At 31.9% G+C, this 18529-nt stretch overlaps 3 protein-coding genes across 3 annotated transcripts in view; 1 reads left to right on the top strand and 2 right to left on the bottom strand.

Annotated features, from left to right (window-relative positions):
- Positions 1 to 18529, bottom strand: part of LOC139523545 (VPS9 domain-containing protein 1-like) — a 57482-nt gene that overhangs the window by 8524 nt on the left and 30429 nt on the right. The gene's annotated exons all lie outside the window — the stretch shown is intronic.
- LOC139523544 (uncharacterized) lies at positions 24 to 17947 on the top strand. The gene is made up of 6 exons (XM_071317650.1): positions 24 to 105; positions 4580 to 4661; positions 13029 to 14755; positions 15425 to 15622; positions 16282 to 16443; positions 17225 to 17947. The coding sequence occupies exons 2-6, from the start codon at positions 4625 to 4627 to the stop codon at positions 17810 to 17812; spliced, it is 2712 nt and encodes a 903-aa protein (XP_071173751.1). The 5' UTR covers positions 24 to 105; positions 4580 to 4624; the 3' UTR covers positions 17813 to 17947.
- On the bottom strand, positions 7370 to 11274 carry LOC139523547 (nibrin-like). Its single transcript, XM_071317653.1, has 3 exons — positions 11147 to 11274; positions 9104 to 9160; positions 7370 to 7949 (listed from the first exon to the last, which is right to left on the bottom strand). Exons 1-3 carry the CDS (start codon positions 11242 to 11244, stop codon positions 7472 to 7474), a joined length of 633 nt encoding a protein of 210 aa, XP_071173754.1. The 5' UTR covers positions 11245 to 11274; the 3' UTR covers positions 7370 to 7471.

Raw genomic sequence — 18529 nt, 5'->3', positions numbered from 1 at the left:
ACCCCAGAGGAGTATCGATTGAGGCACGCTATCGTTGGCGCCATTTTAGATGCTGAAGCCGAACAAACTACAACCTGTAAATTACATCGGAAATAGTAGACACCCGTAAGTAGATTTTTCTAATAGAAAACTATCTTATATTGCCACCGGCCTTATAATATCATTTATAAATGTAAAAATGTATAGATATATTGCAATTTGCAGAGTAAGAGCCTAGAGGCTCTCAGTTTCCGCACTCCATCATAACAAATTAAAATTGATAACTTGGCAGTGAATTCCGTGCTAATAAATGTTTGAAACATCACCACCTCAGTCTGACTTGAAAATCCCTTGTATTCACACAAAAGTATATTTCTGAACTTTCTATTTTAAAAAAAATATATGGAATGAGGGGGTGGGGATGGGGTGGGGGAAATATACCTTTTTGTGTTCACCTGTTATGGCCCTTTTCAAGGTGCTGGTAACTGTTATTTCAGATCAAGTTGTTCGTTAAATGTTATCAGCATTTTTTGTGACCTGTTTTTGCCAAAATCTAGGTGTTGTTAACCTGTTAACAGACCCCTATTGCCCCCCCCCCCCCCCCCCCTGATGAAATATTCACTGACAGAATTCACAAAGTAGTGTATTGAATATTTTTCTACACACTGTTATACATAGATATATAGGAAGATGTGGTGTGTTTGCCAATGAGACAACTATCCGTCCAAATAACAATTTATAAAAGTAAACCATTATACATGTGGTCCAAGGACACAGTTATCGTCCTTTGGTTTTCGTTGTCTACGAATATAGTCCCTAGTGTAAACAGTGTATAACTTGCATGTTTTATTTGATACACTTTCCCAATTTATTTCTTGATATTAAATGCATGCAATATTAAGTAGGGGGATGTAATTACATGTTAAAAAAAATTGGGTGCTGAATCTTTATGTTAAGAAGTAAATTAGTCCAGTTCTAAAAGGTCAAATTTTAGCACGTCTGAAGCTGTCAAACTGAATTTTACATCCCCTTAACACAGATTTGTCAATATTTTGAGTTAGAGCTGGTAGAAGTTTGTATAATTTTGATATTATTTGTCTCACTTGGTAGTACACTACACTGTAAAATCATTTTGAGAAAGAGCAGGTGCAGATTTTTTTAATTTGAATTTATTGTCTAAAAGAAATGCACTACAAAATAACTGTGTTCTCGGGCCTAAGAAGGTCAAATTATGGCATTCAACTGGGAGCCTTGTTGACATTAAAAGAATGAAAGGAAGTATTGTCCACTGTCATTGATAATTTTTTACAATATTTGAATAAGAAACTTTCTTAAGGTGCAAGTGTAATTCAGAACATATGCGTGACAAGGCAATGAATATGAATAAATTATTTGAAAAATAACTAATCTGTACTTCTACTTAAAACTTAATGTATTTTGAAAAACATGAAAAATGTATTCTTAAAAGTACATGCATTAACACAGACTTTCAATTTTTCCTGAAGTTTCATTGGTGGAGGTTGACTTTTCACAGTTTGGTGGTCAAGGGGTTTCTAGTTCTGAAGTTTGATTATTAACTTTTTTCTACCCTTTATATTACATTATAAGAAGCATAAAAAGCAGTAGAAAGTGCTTGCCTAAATAAAAAAATCCCTTTCAGAAAGCTGTAAAATATCGTCATACATGTATATGAAAATCATTATTTTCTTTAATTTAAGAAAGGAAAAATTGGGAATTTAATAGCAGAGTCTTAAATACTTAGCTATTACTCAATTGTGTTCAATTTTAAACTATTTTATTCATCTCAGCTTTTTTGTACATGTAATATTCATTTGGTGACACTGACATGACTGATAGTTGATTTACATGTATAGATATCAGTAATAATAATTATAACAAGTTACATTTTTGTAACTAACATCTAAATCACACCCAGCTTCATATAAACCAGTACTGTCCTTATGCAAATTAAAATGTTACAGATTAGCACCATCACTCAGTTGAGAAAATATTGTTGATATATATTTGTACATGCATTGATAATTTAGTAGCAAGATTTTCTCAGATTTAAATTTTAAGTGGTTTCTATGTATTACATTGACCTATGGTTAGAGGAATGGTTAGGATCCGGCTTAGATGTTTAACCCCGCCACATTCTCAATTTCTGTATGGTGTCTGTGCCATGTATCATGTGTATATTTGTTTGTTATTTTTTTGTACATAATTTAGGCCAATAATTTTGTTGTTATATGAAGGATTTCACTAATATACAACAGCAATTTATACCTGAAATTTCAACCAAGAAAAAAAGGTGTATAAATGCTCATTATTGAAGGCTGTTTACCATGTTCACCTATATTTGCTAACTGCTACAATATTTGATCTAGTGGAGACTTGTATCAATAGTAATCATACATATACATTTGTGTACATGTACACGTACCACGTAATTAATATATTAAAAATAGCTGGCCATTTAGTTATGGAACATGAGAGACAAACATTGTCATTGTAAGACCTTAAATTAAGATTTATTTAGAGTCTGATAAAACCGGACTGTACTGGAGATACAAATGTACATGTAGGTGTAGAGTGGTCATTAAGGAAATGAATTGCAATGACCATAGTCAGAGCAATTTACATATTTTTGTATGTATAGTGCATGTAGTTGTTTCGTGGTAATAAGGGGAAATTGAAAAACCATCTAGTTATTAAAATGTATAGCAACACATCCATAGCATAATTTATAAGAAAACCACTTCAGATAGCATCACATTAAAAATTGTAAAATCACATTACCATGAAGTTAAAAGGCCCTTGGGAGAACACTGTGAGTAACTATAGAAAGATGAACAAAAGTTTGCTCGTTTATGGTTGTATGCTGTTCACCTTTACATTTACCTGATTTATATTCAATGTCCTTTGGTCTGTGATGGCATTGTCATATTGTAAATCATACTAGATATCTTTTAACTATAAAATTTAAACACACTGATAAAATTTAATAGCTGGCATGGAGACAGGGCTCACATGCTTCAGAATCATAGGGATACATTGCAAGTGACTCTAGTTGAAACAGATAGGGAGAAGTGGAGATTTGAGAGAGAAGTGCTCTAGTACTATAGTATTAAGTGTCTACCGGTATGATGAGTTTATATATGTAAATAATGTTCTTTTTATATTGTTCAATTCAAGTTGGAGTATACAATTTAAGTCCAAATCTTTTAATTATCATAAAAATAAATTATGTTTCATTGACTTGTTAAGAATGATCCATGAAAGCAACTAAATAGAGAATGGTCAGGTGACAACAGCATGACTAGATTTCACTTTTGATGGTTAGGCAAAAGGAATTGATTGGAAAGCGACTTGAACACTGATGTCGCCTGCTAGCATGAGCCATTAATTAGACATTGTATTTTATTTATTTTAGAATCTGACATACATGTACATGACATATGACTAAGATTTACTTCTAGTCAATTAGCAAAAATCTTCTGGAAATCTATTTATGCATGGCAGTCATTTAGGGAGCTACCATTTGATTTTTATGGAGGGGGCTAGGATGAAATTTGAAAGAAATAGGCAGGACAGGAGTTTTGCGTAAAAAAAAAGGCAGGATGAGACACTTTGCAAAAAAAAAGGCAGGATGACAATTTAGGTAAAAAAAAGTCAGGATAAACTATAATAAAAAAAAAGGCAGGACCGAATAGAGTGAAAAATAAAAAGGCAGGACAGAGATTACAACTAAAAAAAAATGCAGGACAAAATTTTTCATCCTAGCCCCCCCCCCCCCCCCCCATAAAAATCAAATGGTAGCTCCCTTAAGACAATATTGTATTTTATCAAACTATGGCCACGTTCCTAGCTTTAGTTACAGCTAAGATAAAGAGTGATGCAATTTCACCATCTCTTATAAGGTTACCATAAGAGTCTTGTATTTTCATCACAAAGAAGTGTTACATGTACTCCTTTGAATTATAGAATAAGTTAACATCAGTAAATCAAGTCTCAAATAAACTTTATTTCATCACCAAACATAAAATCAGGACCATTTTCCCCATTTCAAGCCTCTGTAAGTTTTCTTCTATTTTCACCATGTACACACATGCGCAAAGTCAACTTTCGAATACACATCCTAATTGGAATTTTGTACATCAGGAGTTTGTAAACATTGACCAATAAGACAATGATTTAAAACATAATGAAATATTGGCAAGCTAAAAAGGTAAGACCAGTTCGAGTCTATGGACATTTCATGCTTTTCTTAATCCCACTGACTTCATTCTTTTTTATACGTCCGCAAAAAAAAAAATATGGTTGTATATCACATCGTCCGAAGACGGATTGTTTTCGAATTATAACTTTTGTATTTATATAAGTAAAAAGAAATCAAAAAATTTTAACACAATGTTTATAACCACAAAAGAGGGGTTAAATATCTATTTTTTGTATGTTAAATTAACTCACATAAACTCTTGTAATATGATAGGGGGTTAGGGGGGATATTTGTAGATCATAACATTATGTTGAATAACAACATAAAAAGAAATTTGTCTAAATATATGTAAAATTAATTCCTAACTTTTGTCTCATTTAGGTTAATACATTGTACGTGTACAAAGTGATGGTTACATTACCTTAGATGAATATGGATTTTTCTGGTTATTTTGATATATGTGGTAAGTACAATATACAAATAATTAAAAATGTTAATTCGTACAACTGTATTTTTTTATGGTCCTGGGGCTGGCCTGTTATCATTTTTATACCCCATGGAAAGAAGACACAGAGAGTATAATGTTTTTGACCCATCCATCCGTCAGTCCTGTTTCTTGTCATAGCAACTCCTCTGAAACTACACTGTAACAGAATTTAATGAAGCTTTTTGAAGATAATAAGGACATACTACGTAGATGTGCATAAAGACAGGATTTTTTTTTATATTTTTCTTACCATTATTTAATTTCTCCTATAAAGACAATGTGTGGATGTGGGGTATGTGAGGTTGTTTAATCTTGCATGAAGAGATATTTCCTGTATCACAGTATCATGAGTATTGATAGTGTCATTATTATATTGAAATTAAATACCATGATATATCAAATGATATCCAGTAATTACTTGTGATGAAACTACATTTGTGTAACTATTTATTGATTGTTAAAAAAAAACATTGATATATACATGTACATTTTTTTACATGTATCCTGATAATAGTGAGTGCAGTTGTGGGAAATGTTGTATATTATTTAATGCTATCGCACAATTCAATGACAATGCAAGTATTAATTGCATCCACCCCTCAGTCAGTGTCTAGCGACTTGAGTTTACATCTATTAATTAACTAGAACAAACCCGCGAAATTGCAGGCATTCAAAGCGTGTTTGAAAGTATGTAAAGTGTCATAGGAAGGATTTTGTGGTTGTTGTTTGTTTAAGTGTTTCATATTTGTTTTTCGTTCATTTTTTGTACATAAATAAGGCCGTTAGCTTTCTCCTTTGAATTGTTTTACATTGTCATTTTAGGGCCTTTTATATCTGACTATGCCGTATCGGCTTTACTCATTGTTGATTTCTGTGTCATTTTGGTCTCTTGTGGAGAGTTGTCTCATTGTCACTCATACCACATCTTTTTTTTTGTAAAAAAATTTGATAACTGAAGAATTTCAGAACAACAAATCATAGGTGATTTGGGACAGGATTATTGTTTTTATAGCCCGGCTCATGCTTTTTTCACAAAAAAATAAGTTTTTTTTGTTTGCTATTGATTTTAATAATACATGAATAACTTTCATATGTATGTTCAAAAGTATACAGAAAACCGCTAACTGGAAGTCTAATCTGACTTAGAATTTCATCTAACGACGAATATCAGACAGCAAATACACTTCATTCGTAGTATATGTATGTTTATAGTATACAGAAAAACACATACTGGAAGTCTAATCTGACTTAAAATTATCTAACGACGAATATCAGACAGCAAATACACTTCATTCGTAGTACATGTATGTTTATAGTATACAGGAAAACACATACTGGAAGTCTAATCTGACCTTAAATTATCTAACGACGAATATCAGACAGCAAATACACTTCATTCGTAGTATATGTATGTTTATAGTATACAGAAAAACACATACTGGAAGTCTAATCTGACATATCAGGACGCCTTTTTCTCGTTTTTCTCCCCAAAAAACTAAATCTGAATAATTATATGAATGGATGACAAATACAATTATGCACTGTACCTATAGGACACAGAGGCATGATGATTAATTTATTGTGGAAAGAAGAGAATTGACACACATCTGGTTAAATAGTATAGATATTTCTGGCATTATTTCTATTATTCAATATTGGTTGTTTTATAAACCAGATTCTCAATACCGATGCTGCACTTGGTCTCTTGTGTACTTGGTAAAACAAAGTCTACCTAACCATTAGGAACAGTATTACTACAATGTATTCTGTATGGTTTTTTGCTCATTGTTGAAACCTGTATGGTGGCCTATACCTAATAACTTCAACACCATTTCAGTCTTTGTTGAGAAGTTTCATACCAAATTTTATGTTTTATAATATTATTAACTACTGATCTTGAAATTAGAAAACCACATACAGTCCTTGTTCTGTAACATGTGTAGATATACATGTACATTTGGTTCTGTCAATTTCTGTTAAGTTTGTAGTACATATGTTCATTCGTAAGTAAGCAAAATGTGAAGTATTAATTCGGTGCTGTGAATGCCAAACCTCTATTTCTATGGCTGAGCTGGTAGATAAAAAATATTTAAAGAAAGACTTGATGATGTTATATTTGCCTTTGGCATTTCTTTTAATAAATACAATGTGGAATATACATGTATATTGATGATCATACATGAATGAAAAAATGAATATATATATATATATATATATATATATATACAAAAAATATAAAAATATGTATATCCTAATTTATCCTTCCTCACTCATTTAATCATACATGCATGTATCGTGTTTTGTTGAATTTACAAAAGATCAATACATGAAAGTTTTGGGCATTCTATTTTAGACATTTACAATGTAGAAACATGAGAAATATAATGCCACAATTTTAGGTGCTGTAATCATTAAACTAGGCCTATAATTTATCTTTAATGTTCATACAATTTCATACAGTTAGGTTTTGATGATATCAGTCTTTTGGGTTTTAAAGTAATATTCTTTCATTTGTTTTTTTTTTTTTAGCTAATTTAGGGATGACTTGATGATGATAAGATATGTCAATAAAAAATCGTTATGAACAAAGTACAAGGTTTATAAAAAAAAACTGTTCTGGTTACACAAACAATTTGAGTTATATATTTCAATTAAAAAAATTCTTAAACATTCTCAAAGTTGCTCATACCAAGTAAACAGGGACAGTTTGATAGGTTTTCAATTTTTGATATATATATTATTTTATAATAAATAACATGTGATAACCATGATAACAGAAATATAATTTAAAAATGTTGACAATAATGGATCAGTTTTTTTTCCCAAGCTTCATCGGCTGGTATCTCATCAGTTGGAACAGTTGATTTTTCCTCAGTTGGAACAGTTGATATTTCGTCAGTTGGAACAGTTGATATTTCGTCAGTTGGAACAGTTGATATTTCATCAGTTGGAACAGTTGATTTTTCTTCAGTTGGAACAGTTGATATTTCATCAGTTGGCTTTGCAGCATCTAAGTCTTGAATGGGTGTTGCTTCATATATTATATGATCATGATGATCTGTATCATTGGACTTGTGATGAATTTCTGCTCTAATTGTTATGTTGGCTCCAGCAGTTTTGTTTGCTTCAACCGGTGTGTTGGCTTCAAGGTCTGTGTTGTTGGTATCAGAATCATCTTGCTGGTTGAATTCTGGTTCTCGGTCAGGATCGATTGTCATCAGGTCTGTGCTTGTTTGGTCATCAAGGGGACAAGTTGATTCAAGTCTGAAATTAAAAAATCCTAATTAATAAGATAAGATATTAAAGATAATTGTATTCCAATTAAAGGGCCCATTTATTACAATGATTTTTATACGATCGCAAAAATTCTAAAAATTTTGGTCGTATTGATATCACGTTGGCGTTGTTATCTGCGTCGTCAGAGTACTTTAAGTTTTCGCCTTCTAACTTTAGTTTAAGTCAATAGAAATCTATGAAACTTGAACACAAGGTTAATGACCACAAAAGGAAGGTTTGGATTGATTTTGGAAGTTTTGGTCCTAACAGTTTAGGAATTAGGGGCCAAAAAGGGCCCAAATAAGCATTTCTTGGTTTTCACACCATAACTTTAGTTTAAGACATAACAATATATCTATTATTAACAGGCAAATATATTCCATGAATTAATATGTTCATGTTGAATATTTTATACCCCATTGTCCAGAAGTAATGGTCTAAAATATGATCTTATATGGATGATAGAAATTATGATGAGTCTGTGCTATCTAAGATGGCTGCTAGTTGAGGACTTGATTAACCATATAAGACCCTATGGACAATACATTAGAATGTCTTCTGTTAGAGAACCACTGTATCATGTGTATGGAATGAATGTTCCAAATGAGGTGATTGTACTCTGAAGCAATCCAGCAACCAAAATGGCTGACAATGGGGAACTTAGTTTAAAAAGCACCCTGTATGCGAAATATATACACATGTCTTCATCTAGATAACCTCTTAATTATGGAATGAAACCAAACATTACATTTATAAATGTTCCTTATGGGATGCTGATCATTATTTGCAACTTAGTTGTCGATTTACTGTTCAAGATGGCCACCAGGATATTAAGGCCAAATAAAGAAGTATGTGTGGTTCCAGTTAGATCTGAAAAAAGTTAGGGTAGGTAGGTAGGGATTTTTTTTTATTTTATGGGTTTTTTTTTACATTGAGTCTATGGGAGCAACATTCTGACTTTAACAGTGCTTACTGAAAAATGACAATAAAATCTTTAGGGTAGGCTATTTTTAAGCCTCTAGTTTGTAATAGGGGATAATGAACCTTCAATAATGTAAAAAAGTGCCACTTATAGTGTTGAGCTTTTTTTAGGATGCATTTTATTTTAGTCCGTCATTGATTTTGATTTAAGGATGCCCTACCTTTTTGTCTTATTAAGCATCTGACGCACTGTTTGTCCCTGTGTTTCAGCTCTTTGCCTGTAATTAAAAAAGTAAAATATAAAACAAATCGCAATCGAAACAGATTAAGACAAATTTATCATAAATCAAATTAATATAATTAAGACCAATCATGGTCTTTTGATTTGAGGTATTAGTTTATAACCATGATAACCTTGAAATATATCTCAAGGTGACCTTTTGACAATTGAAATGACACTTTAAACTTATTTTCTTCCTTCATACATTGTCATATTTGAATACATGTTTTTGGTGATAAGACCTTCCAGAACAATTTTTAAACGCCCGTCAAAATTTTGAGGAGATGTACATGTATTTTGTAATAAAAATGTCAGGTGTCAGTCAAGAACGACTTATCCAAATTTCATGAAACTTATTATAGTTGTTTATTATGAGGGTCAAATGATCCGTATACTTTTTGGTGAAAACAAGATTAAAACTTTTTTTGAGTTACGGCACTTTGTTACTAAAACAGGTGTGTGTTTTTCACATGTCATACTGTAGATCTAAAACGATTTAGATTATTGCTTAAAACTTTACACACTTCTAAGTTATAATTTAATCTTAAGATCGATATACTTTTTTGTGATGATTCAAAATTTTATTTTTCAGTTATTTAGTATTTTGTAAAAAAGGGGAAGTTTTTTTTACATGTCATGCCATATCTCAAAAAAAAAAATTAGGATTAGTGCATAAAACTTTACACACTTCTTTGTTATATTAATCTAAGGATCTGTATATTTTTGGTTTTGATTCAAAATTCAATTTGAGAATGTGCTATTATCTTGTAAACCCTCTAGATCCCCACCCCTAAACCATATATATTCTTGTATCAGGGTTTGCAAAAACCCTGGTTTTATGAGTATTGCCCATCCCAGTGGGATATACTGGGAAAACCCAGGTTTTACTGGGTTTTAGTGGGTAATAATGGGCAATACTGGGTAATATAAAATACTTGTCTGAATTTTAAAGAAGATTCAGTGATACACAAATTTAATATATTTAATAGGATATTTATACCCTATTTTGTTTGTCTAGCATTTGTCTAGATTGTCAAACTGTAAATATAAAGCAAAACAATTGTTTTCTTTCAAATAGATATAACTCCTAATTTAAGAATTAACAATTACTTTGTAAGAAAAATTACAATTAAATAATGTCACTAATTAATTAGTAATTATTCAGATTAGAACACAGATTTGTTTATGTAACAATAATCAGCCCTTATAATTCTATAAGTTTTATTGGCATGACCCCTTAGGGTGTTTATTTAGCAATATGAATGTATAACAAATAAAATTAACAAGTCACTTCAACACTGCAATAAAATGCATGTTTCAAAGTTTGGATTATTAAAATAATGTTTGGTAATTAAAAAGGTATCTTTAAATGTACAAATCTTCTGTTCTGCCTACATATAGAATTAATAGAGAAGAGAATGAAATTGAGAATGATATATTTCTAGAAATGACTGTCAATGGTTATCTGTATAAAAAGTATATATTTAGCTGTTATACTATGAAACTGTACCAAGTCTTTACTATTTAGTGTTAAAATAAGCTTAGAAAATCATATTGCCCAGTATTGCCCACTATTACCTATTTCTGGGAGTATTGCCCAGCCCGGGAAAACCCGGGAATTCCCGGGCGGGTAATACTTTGCCAACCCTGTCTTGTATGGGACAATAAAACAAATTAAATGATAAAAAAGGGAAGTCCCTGGGGGTCACCTCACCCTATTCAATTTAATAATGTGCTTTTATCTTGTAATCAGACGAGATCCCCACCCCTAACCAAGAAATATTGGGTAATAAAACAAATGAAATGAAATAAAAGGGAAGCCCCTTGGGGTCATACCCATCCCCTCTTGGTTAAAAAGTTGTAAACAGTCCCCACCCTTAAACCATATATATTCTTGCATGGAACAATAAAACACATCAAATGATGAGAGTCCATTGACTGTCATTAAACCAAAACTATTCATGAAAAAAATAAAATTACGTACTTGAGGTTACCATAGTATTGTCTGTTGACTTTTGACCTTCTAATAGCACGGTTTAACTTTTTGTTGGTTTTTGGTGATGAGCGTATCTCTGGAAACATCTCTCTAACAATTCCAATTGTCTTGTGTCTATTGTCCGACACTTCATCTAGGGTTCTTATGGCTCTCTGCAAGTGTAAAATGATTTTAATTTAATTTAAACTAAAAACAAATTGGAGAAAAAATGAATGACTACTAAACAAATGGCGGTTTTTTTTTATACCCCAGGAATAGTGCAGTAGGATTACTTTTTTCAGAGATATGATTTTTGGACTAAAAATAGTCACTTAAATGATAAATTTTCAACACTTTTGGTCTTCTTTCTTGAGGATGTTGATTTGATATAATTTGTCAAAAAGTATACACTGTGACAAGTTATAAATCAAGTTCGGATTTTGTTCCAATAAAATGAATTTGTAACAGGTACCAGGGATCTCCATGGATGAAAATTGAACCATGGAGGAACTTTCATCATCATAAACTGTATCATACGCCGTACAGTGTAGCACGATGTAATGTATTTCATCCCTCCACATAAGTATGGGTGAACATGCTAATTTATTTTATTTGAATTATATTTATTTGAATTTTCATTATAAATACTATATAGAAGTATATATTTTCAATGATTGCCGTTTTTATTAACCCTTCAAAGGCCAAGCCCTCATGCCCCTACCTTTCCCTAAGTCGAGAATAACCAATAGCTGTCACGAAGGTCCCAATGCATTTTTCTTGCTATTTTTTGGTAATCGTTATGGGGGTTAAAAATTATGTGGAGCTTATTTTTCACGGACACTGTCAAATTCAGTAGTCATGAACCCATTACCAGTATGGCTGGTTTGCAGTAGTGCGGATGTATCAATTTGATTATAAAATACGAAATGTTTGCACCTGTCCTAAGTCAGGAATCTGATGTACAGTAGTTGTCGTTTGTTTATGTAATATATACGTGTTTCTCGTTTCTCGTTTTGTTTATATAGATTAGACCGTTGGTTTTCCTGTTTGAATGGTTTTACACTAGTAATTTTGGGGCCCTTTATAGCTTGTTGTTCGGTGTGAGCCAAGGCTCCGTGTTGAAGGCCGTACTTTAATCTATAATGGTTTACTTTTTAAATTGTCATTTGGATGGAGAGTTGTCTCATTGGCACTCACACCACATCTTCCTATATCTATATATTATTGTTACAATACAGCAGTACTCAAGTTATTTCTGATGAAATAACAATTACTGTTCTACGCCTTATTTTGTACTTCTTAAAAAAGGGGGATGCTGATTGCGCAAGTCAAAATAAAAGCATGTGTTCATCTTGTTAAAACTTTGTAACTGGATTATCAATTTATTTATTTGATCTCTGAATTTTCATAAGCATTTGCGGAAACTTAGTTAGATAATTCGACAAATAAATCGTTTATCTTCAGATAATATTCTCCTGTCTGTTTTGTTGATCTATCTGTGCAAGCTCAGGTACAAGTGATTAGCGATCTTAATCTGGTTATCCCTAATGGATTATACTATAAAAACAGCCTGAGGGTTATGCAATAACATGCATTTGATTAAAATTGCTAATAAAATGGTGTCAGGCTATTAAAACTTTCCAGTTTTGAACCATGGCAGAAGACAATTGAACGATGGCACAAGTCATTTGACGATTGCGCAAGACATTTGAATGTTGGCGGGGCGCTATCATTAAACAGGCCATGGAGATCCCTGAGGTACATGTAGTGATTTGCAATACTCACAGAAATCAGAATGCTAAATGTTTATATATTAATTTTTCGTTATAATGATCTGAGTTAATATCAATCACACAATTCCAAATTCACTAAAATCTGTCTTTTCTTTCAGAACTTGGGAAAAGTAAAAGGACTCAAAGAAGACAACAACAGAATTATTTTAAAACCATCAGTAATTCAATCAAGGAATCTTCATATCTGAAGCCAAACTTTTTACCGATAGAGAATAATGATGATTCACTTAGCGAAAAACTTCAAGAACCACTATATCCAGGTTGTCGTACAACACTACTTGACTCCTTGTTTAGACACTTCATAAATTTCAGCGCTAACAATGGAATGTCTAAAACAGCACTGAGCATGTGCCTAAAAAATGAGAAGACAGTATTACCAACTCCCAACTGCCTCCCTGAATCTTATAAGGAAGCATATCAAATGATAAAACCGATGATTATAGAAACAAAAAGATATGATGCATGTGTCAATGACTGCTTACTTTTCTGCAAAACAAGTGACAATGACCACTCATTAGACAGAGAATGTACAAAATGTGGAGAGCCAAGATACAAAGCAGAGTCCTTAAGTGCACGAAAAACTTTTACGTATATGCCTATTGGACCAAGACTTTCAAGGATTTTTGGAAGTGACAATATATGTAAGATTCTTTATTCCAGACAAGATCTTTGCAATGGAAAGTTAACTGACATAACTGATGGAAAGATATATAAATCTTGGTATGAAGATGGAGGAGTCTTTCAGGACATGGAGGAAAGCTGTACAGTTCCATTGGCACTTTTTTGTGATGGGCTTAATCCTCACAAAAGTATGGCAACTCAGAAGTCGATGTGGCCATTAATCCTCACCTGGCTCAATTTGCCTGTAAATGTCCGAAATATTTTAGGACCAATGATGTTGGTTGGCATTGTTCCAGGTACAAAGACAGAAGAGACAAAAAACCTCGATCCATATTTGGACCTTTTAGTAGATGAATTGCTAGAACTGACAGAGTGCACAATGTTTAATGCCTACAGAGGAGCCCCTACATCAGTCCGAATAGCACTCCTGCATTACATGTGTGACATTCCCGCATTCAGCAAGATTTTACATGTTTCAAGCCAGGCTGCACTCCGTGGATGTCCTTATTGTAAGGAAGAAGGATTCTATTGTAAGTCTTTACACAAAGTGGTTCATATCAACAATAGAGCTTTTTTACCAGAAAATCATCCATTGAGAAAAGAAAAGAATGATTTTGCTATCAAAGGTGAGGACAGAGCAAGTAAACCAGAGTCTTATACAAAAGAAGAAGAATTAGAAATCAGAAACAGCTATGATCAACTTCCAAATCAAAACAGAAAATCTCTTTTACAGAAAAAAACAGGACTGAAAGGAAAATATAGCTTCATGAGACTGCCTTACCATAATCGTCAAGAACAAATGCAACCTGACGGTATGCACACCATTGCAGATGTAATTGGCAATCTCTTTGGCCTCATAACAGGAAAAGATGATGGGAAAAAGGTACGGAGTGGAGAAGAAGAGTTTCAACGATTTAAGGATTCATGGAACAGCAGAACCATCATCAATGACGAGGAAACAGTTGTAGGAAGCAACAAAAGAAAATCAAATACAGAAGACGGGAGAAAAGCTAAAAAAGCAAGAGTAGAATCAATGACAGCAGAAAATGAACTACCCCCAGCTCCATGGAGACTTGATAGATCAAGTGTTAAAATTGCTGATCAAAGAGCCATGTCATTGGTGTATCCAACAGGATATGACTACCACCCAGACCAGCATTTTTCAAAGCCATGGACACTGAGGACTATGCATGGAAAACATCAGGTATACATTTTGACTTTTGATTTTGTTGTTCTTGTTAGGAGAATGATAACATGTATATGATGTGGGTCTTTGACTGGCACACATGTTGTTTATGCCCCAATTATGAACAGTGTGTTTTTCATTCTGTTCCTCCTTTTGTTTGTCCTGCTTCAGGTTTCATTGACCTATAGTTGTTAATTTCTGTGTCATTTGGCATGTTTGGTCTCTTGTTGAGAGTTGTTTCACTGCATCGGCAATCATACCACATCTTCTAAGTTACAGGTCAAGTTTAATATTGGTTTAGTCTAGTGATTTTGTATAGAGCTATGATCCTTGATGTATTATGTTTACACCTTGACAAGTTATAGATTAAGTTAGAATTTTGTTCAAATACAATGTACAATGAACAGGTAGGGGGCTATGTCTAACAGAATGTTTGTTTGTAATGGTCTTCATTGCAAATTTAAAAAAATGAGACAATTATAATTTGTTGTTGGATGTTCAATTTTAATGCTGTAATACTGTAGTACGATTTGTGAATTTTCTTGTCAATTTGATAATTACAGTACATTCTTCCAATTTTATATAAAAAAAGTTTTTTCTGTACCCACATGTACAATGTATTCATGCATGCACAACACAAAACAATAGATTCACTGAAGTATTTGACCATTTATTTGACATTTTCAGTTTGTAACCAGTGGAGCTGCACTTTGGTGTCTACGAGGACTATTGCCCAGTAAACAAGAGACAACATTAGGGAAGCTTTTTAATGTGATTGAGTTGCTGACCAGTGAATCTTATCATGAAAACGAATTGGAATTCATTATTGAATCTACAAGTGAAGCTGTTTCATTGGTGGAAAGAGATTTCCCTATTGCATTACAGGTATGAGACAAACTTAATTAGTATGTGCATTTCGTTTTATCAGTACACAAAAAGATAATTGTCAAAATTGCTTATGTTAGCTTACAGTCAGGGGGTACTACTTGTACATGTTATTTTTAATGACTTGGGGAAGTAATATTAATATTCTTATATAAGTAAATTTGTAGGATACTTATACAGGTGAATTTTATTTACTTGTACTCATGTAGGTAAAACAATATTGGCTGAGTTATGTCCCTTAGACATTCAGATTTTTTTACTTGTAGAAGTAAAAAAAATCATCCTATCTTCTTTTTTTGAATTCTAATGATTTCTTTGCTCTAATAGAATTTTGCAGATGTCTTTACTAATCATTTAAGTGTAATTTCATGGAAAATCCAATACATGATTAAGATCTTTGCACAATCAGTTTATTTGTTGAATTAATGAGACGAAACATTGGACTCTAATACAAAAATTGAGAAAACTTGGGGAAGAATTATTAAAGGCATGAATTTACTTTTTAAAACTTAAACACTTTTGTGGGATTGTAAGAAAAAAGTTACTTCTACAAGTATTTTTTTGAGAAAATTGTATTTGCAGTGTTTTGTGGTTTACTGAAGTGTATGTCATATTAATTTTAACCATTACTGATACATTGTTATTTATTTGTGTTATAGACTATTACAACACATCTACTTCATCATATACCAGAAGGATTTGCAAATTTTGGTCCTCTTTATGGGAGGTGGCTGTTTCCATTTGAAAGAGTAAACAGTTGGATAACCCGTCAAGCTTTAAATAAAAATAAGATTGAAGCCACAATCATGGAGACTTATGCTGTAAGTATATGCCATATAAGGCAACTTTATCATATATATATATATAGTTATATTTCAGTCTCAACACCAGATCTTTACTCGAGTCCACCATGAAAAATTTTGTCACAAGATTTTCATGTCAATTTCTGTTTTAATGATGTCTACTTAAGAAGCTATTTAAAATACTATTATAAATTACAATGTATATGAATCAAGGAATTAATAGAAAACATGAAACATGTAGGGTCTTTGTGGTTGCTTTCAAGATATTAACCGTTTAGCAATTTGGTGGGAAGTGAATACCTCTAGATTTTTATGCATTTAACAATGGATGAATAGCATCAGTTTTCCTTCAGAAACTTTAAAATTAAAGGATTTTTATTTTAATAAGGCATCTTAATCAATATATGTTTTAATAAGATATAAAAGGAAAAGAAAGGGTTTTGGTAACAGAATGTGTTAATCGCACTCACTACATCAGAAAAACCAGAGGATTCAGAATAACAGGCAAACATTCAAAAGCAAGGAACATTCTTAGACTTGATTTTATTTCATGGTTAATATTATTAACATGATTAAAGAATTGTGTTTTGATTACAAAATAGTCAGCAAGTTTGGTTTTTACTGTTTTCACTTTGGTTTATAATAAAGCAGGATCTGGAAAGCAATTATATAAATTCATAATCTTATTTTATATTTTATATCTCAAATCCAGTGTTTCTGTTCAGTTCTTGCATGTAAATCGCAAAATGGAATATCCATTTTTTAAATTGTTTCTCATGGTCATTTCTTTATTTTTTAGATTTACGATTGGTGTGTCTACATGATAATGTCTGGAAAGGTCAAACAAGATGGTATTGACATTGGTAAACTAGAGAGACTGCTTTTAGAAGATGAAAAAGATGACAGTTGTAGTACAAATGAGAAAACGTTCTCTATTGATGATAACATTTTGAGAGAAATGTCCAATGTTTATGACTTTTGTTTGGTAGCAAGAATGAGTAAGGAAGGCAAAGAACTTGCTTCATGCACAAGGTCCTATGGAAACACTACATATGGAAACACTGGCAGGAAAATTAATTTTTCACCTTTTTCCAATAACAGATCTTCAAATTCATATGTGTATACTGTAGATGAAAATTCAACAGATTCTTTAGTTGACAGTATAATATTTGGTTCAATTTGTAAGATTTTTGAGCACGTTTGGAGAGGACAAACATACACCTGGGTTTTGCTTGATATATTTGATGATGTAAGATATGAAGATGGATTCTGGAGTGTGTTAGAGCATAAAACCTCACAGAAAGCTGTTATGTTGAAAGATGTCAGTGCTCCACAGATTGTTGGGAGAGAAAATGATAGACTTCATTATGTCCGTACATGTATCTAACTTGTAATTGATCAGTTTTCTTATTTGACAAAGTATATGTATATAGACAATGTTTTAAATTTCTCCAAAACTGCTGTTTAAATTTAACTTTTTTGATACCAATGTGTATGAATGTTAAATAAAAGCTCCTTTTCTTATAAGATACCATAAGAATCTTTATTTCAGACTGCAAAGTCAATATTTTTACATGAAACAGAATATTCTGTTCATATTTACACATATATAACTGTCTGAATACTGTATATTCAGAAATTATTGCGTGCATTTATTACTGATATTTTATCATTTAAGAATAAAATGGTATATTCAGAAATTTCCTATTGATTTAAAGAAAAATTTCAAAATGGGAGTTTTAATTATTGGAATGACTTTTAGCAAAAATAAAATAATTTCATAATATACAGTCCTGACAGTATTCATGATATGTTTATATATGAGTAGTTCTTTATTTATTATATATTGGAATGTAAGGTTAATTAAATAATTAAATCTTAAACTATTAAAGCTATTTAGAAAGATAGGGTTTTCGAGTATTTATCTTCAAAATAATTTAGACCGTGTGTATTCTTTCTTACATGTACAAATGATACATGCTTGGTCAGAGAGTTTGACTGTTTCTATACAGATTTTGTGTACATAGATTTTTTTTTAATTCTTTGTATTAAAGAATTTTAACTATTTGTCAGTACAAACTGTACATACAATATAATATACCTA

Source organism: Mytilus edulis, chromosome 5 (assembly GCF_963676685.1).
Source record: "Mytilus edulis chromosome 5, xbMytEdul2.2, whole genome shotgun sequence".
NCBI lineage: Eukaryota > Metazoa > Mollusca > Bivalvia > Mytilida > Mytilidae > Mytilus > Mytilus edulis.
This window is presented reverse-complemented; position numbering and strand designations above follow the sequence as displayed.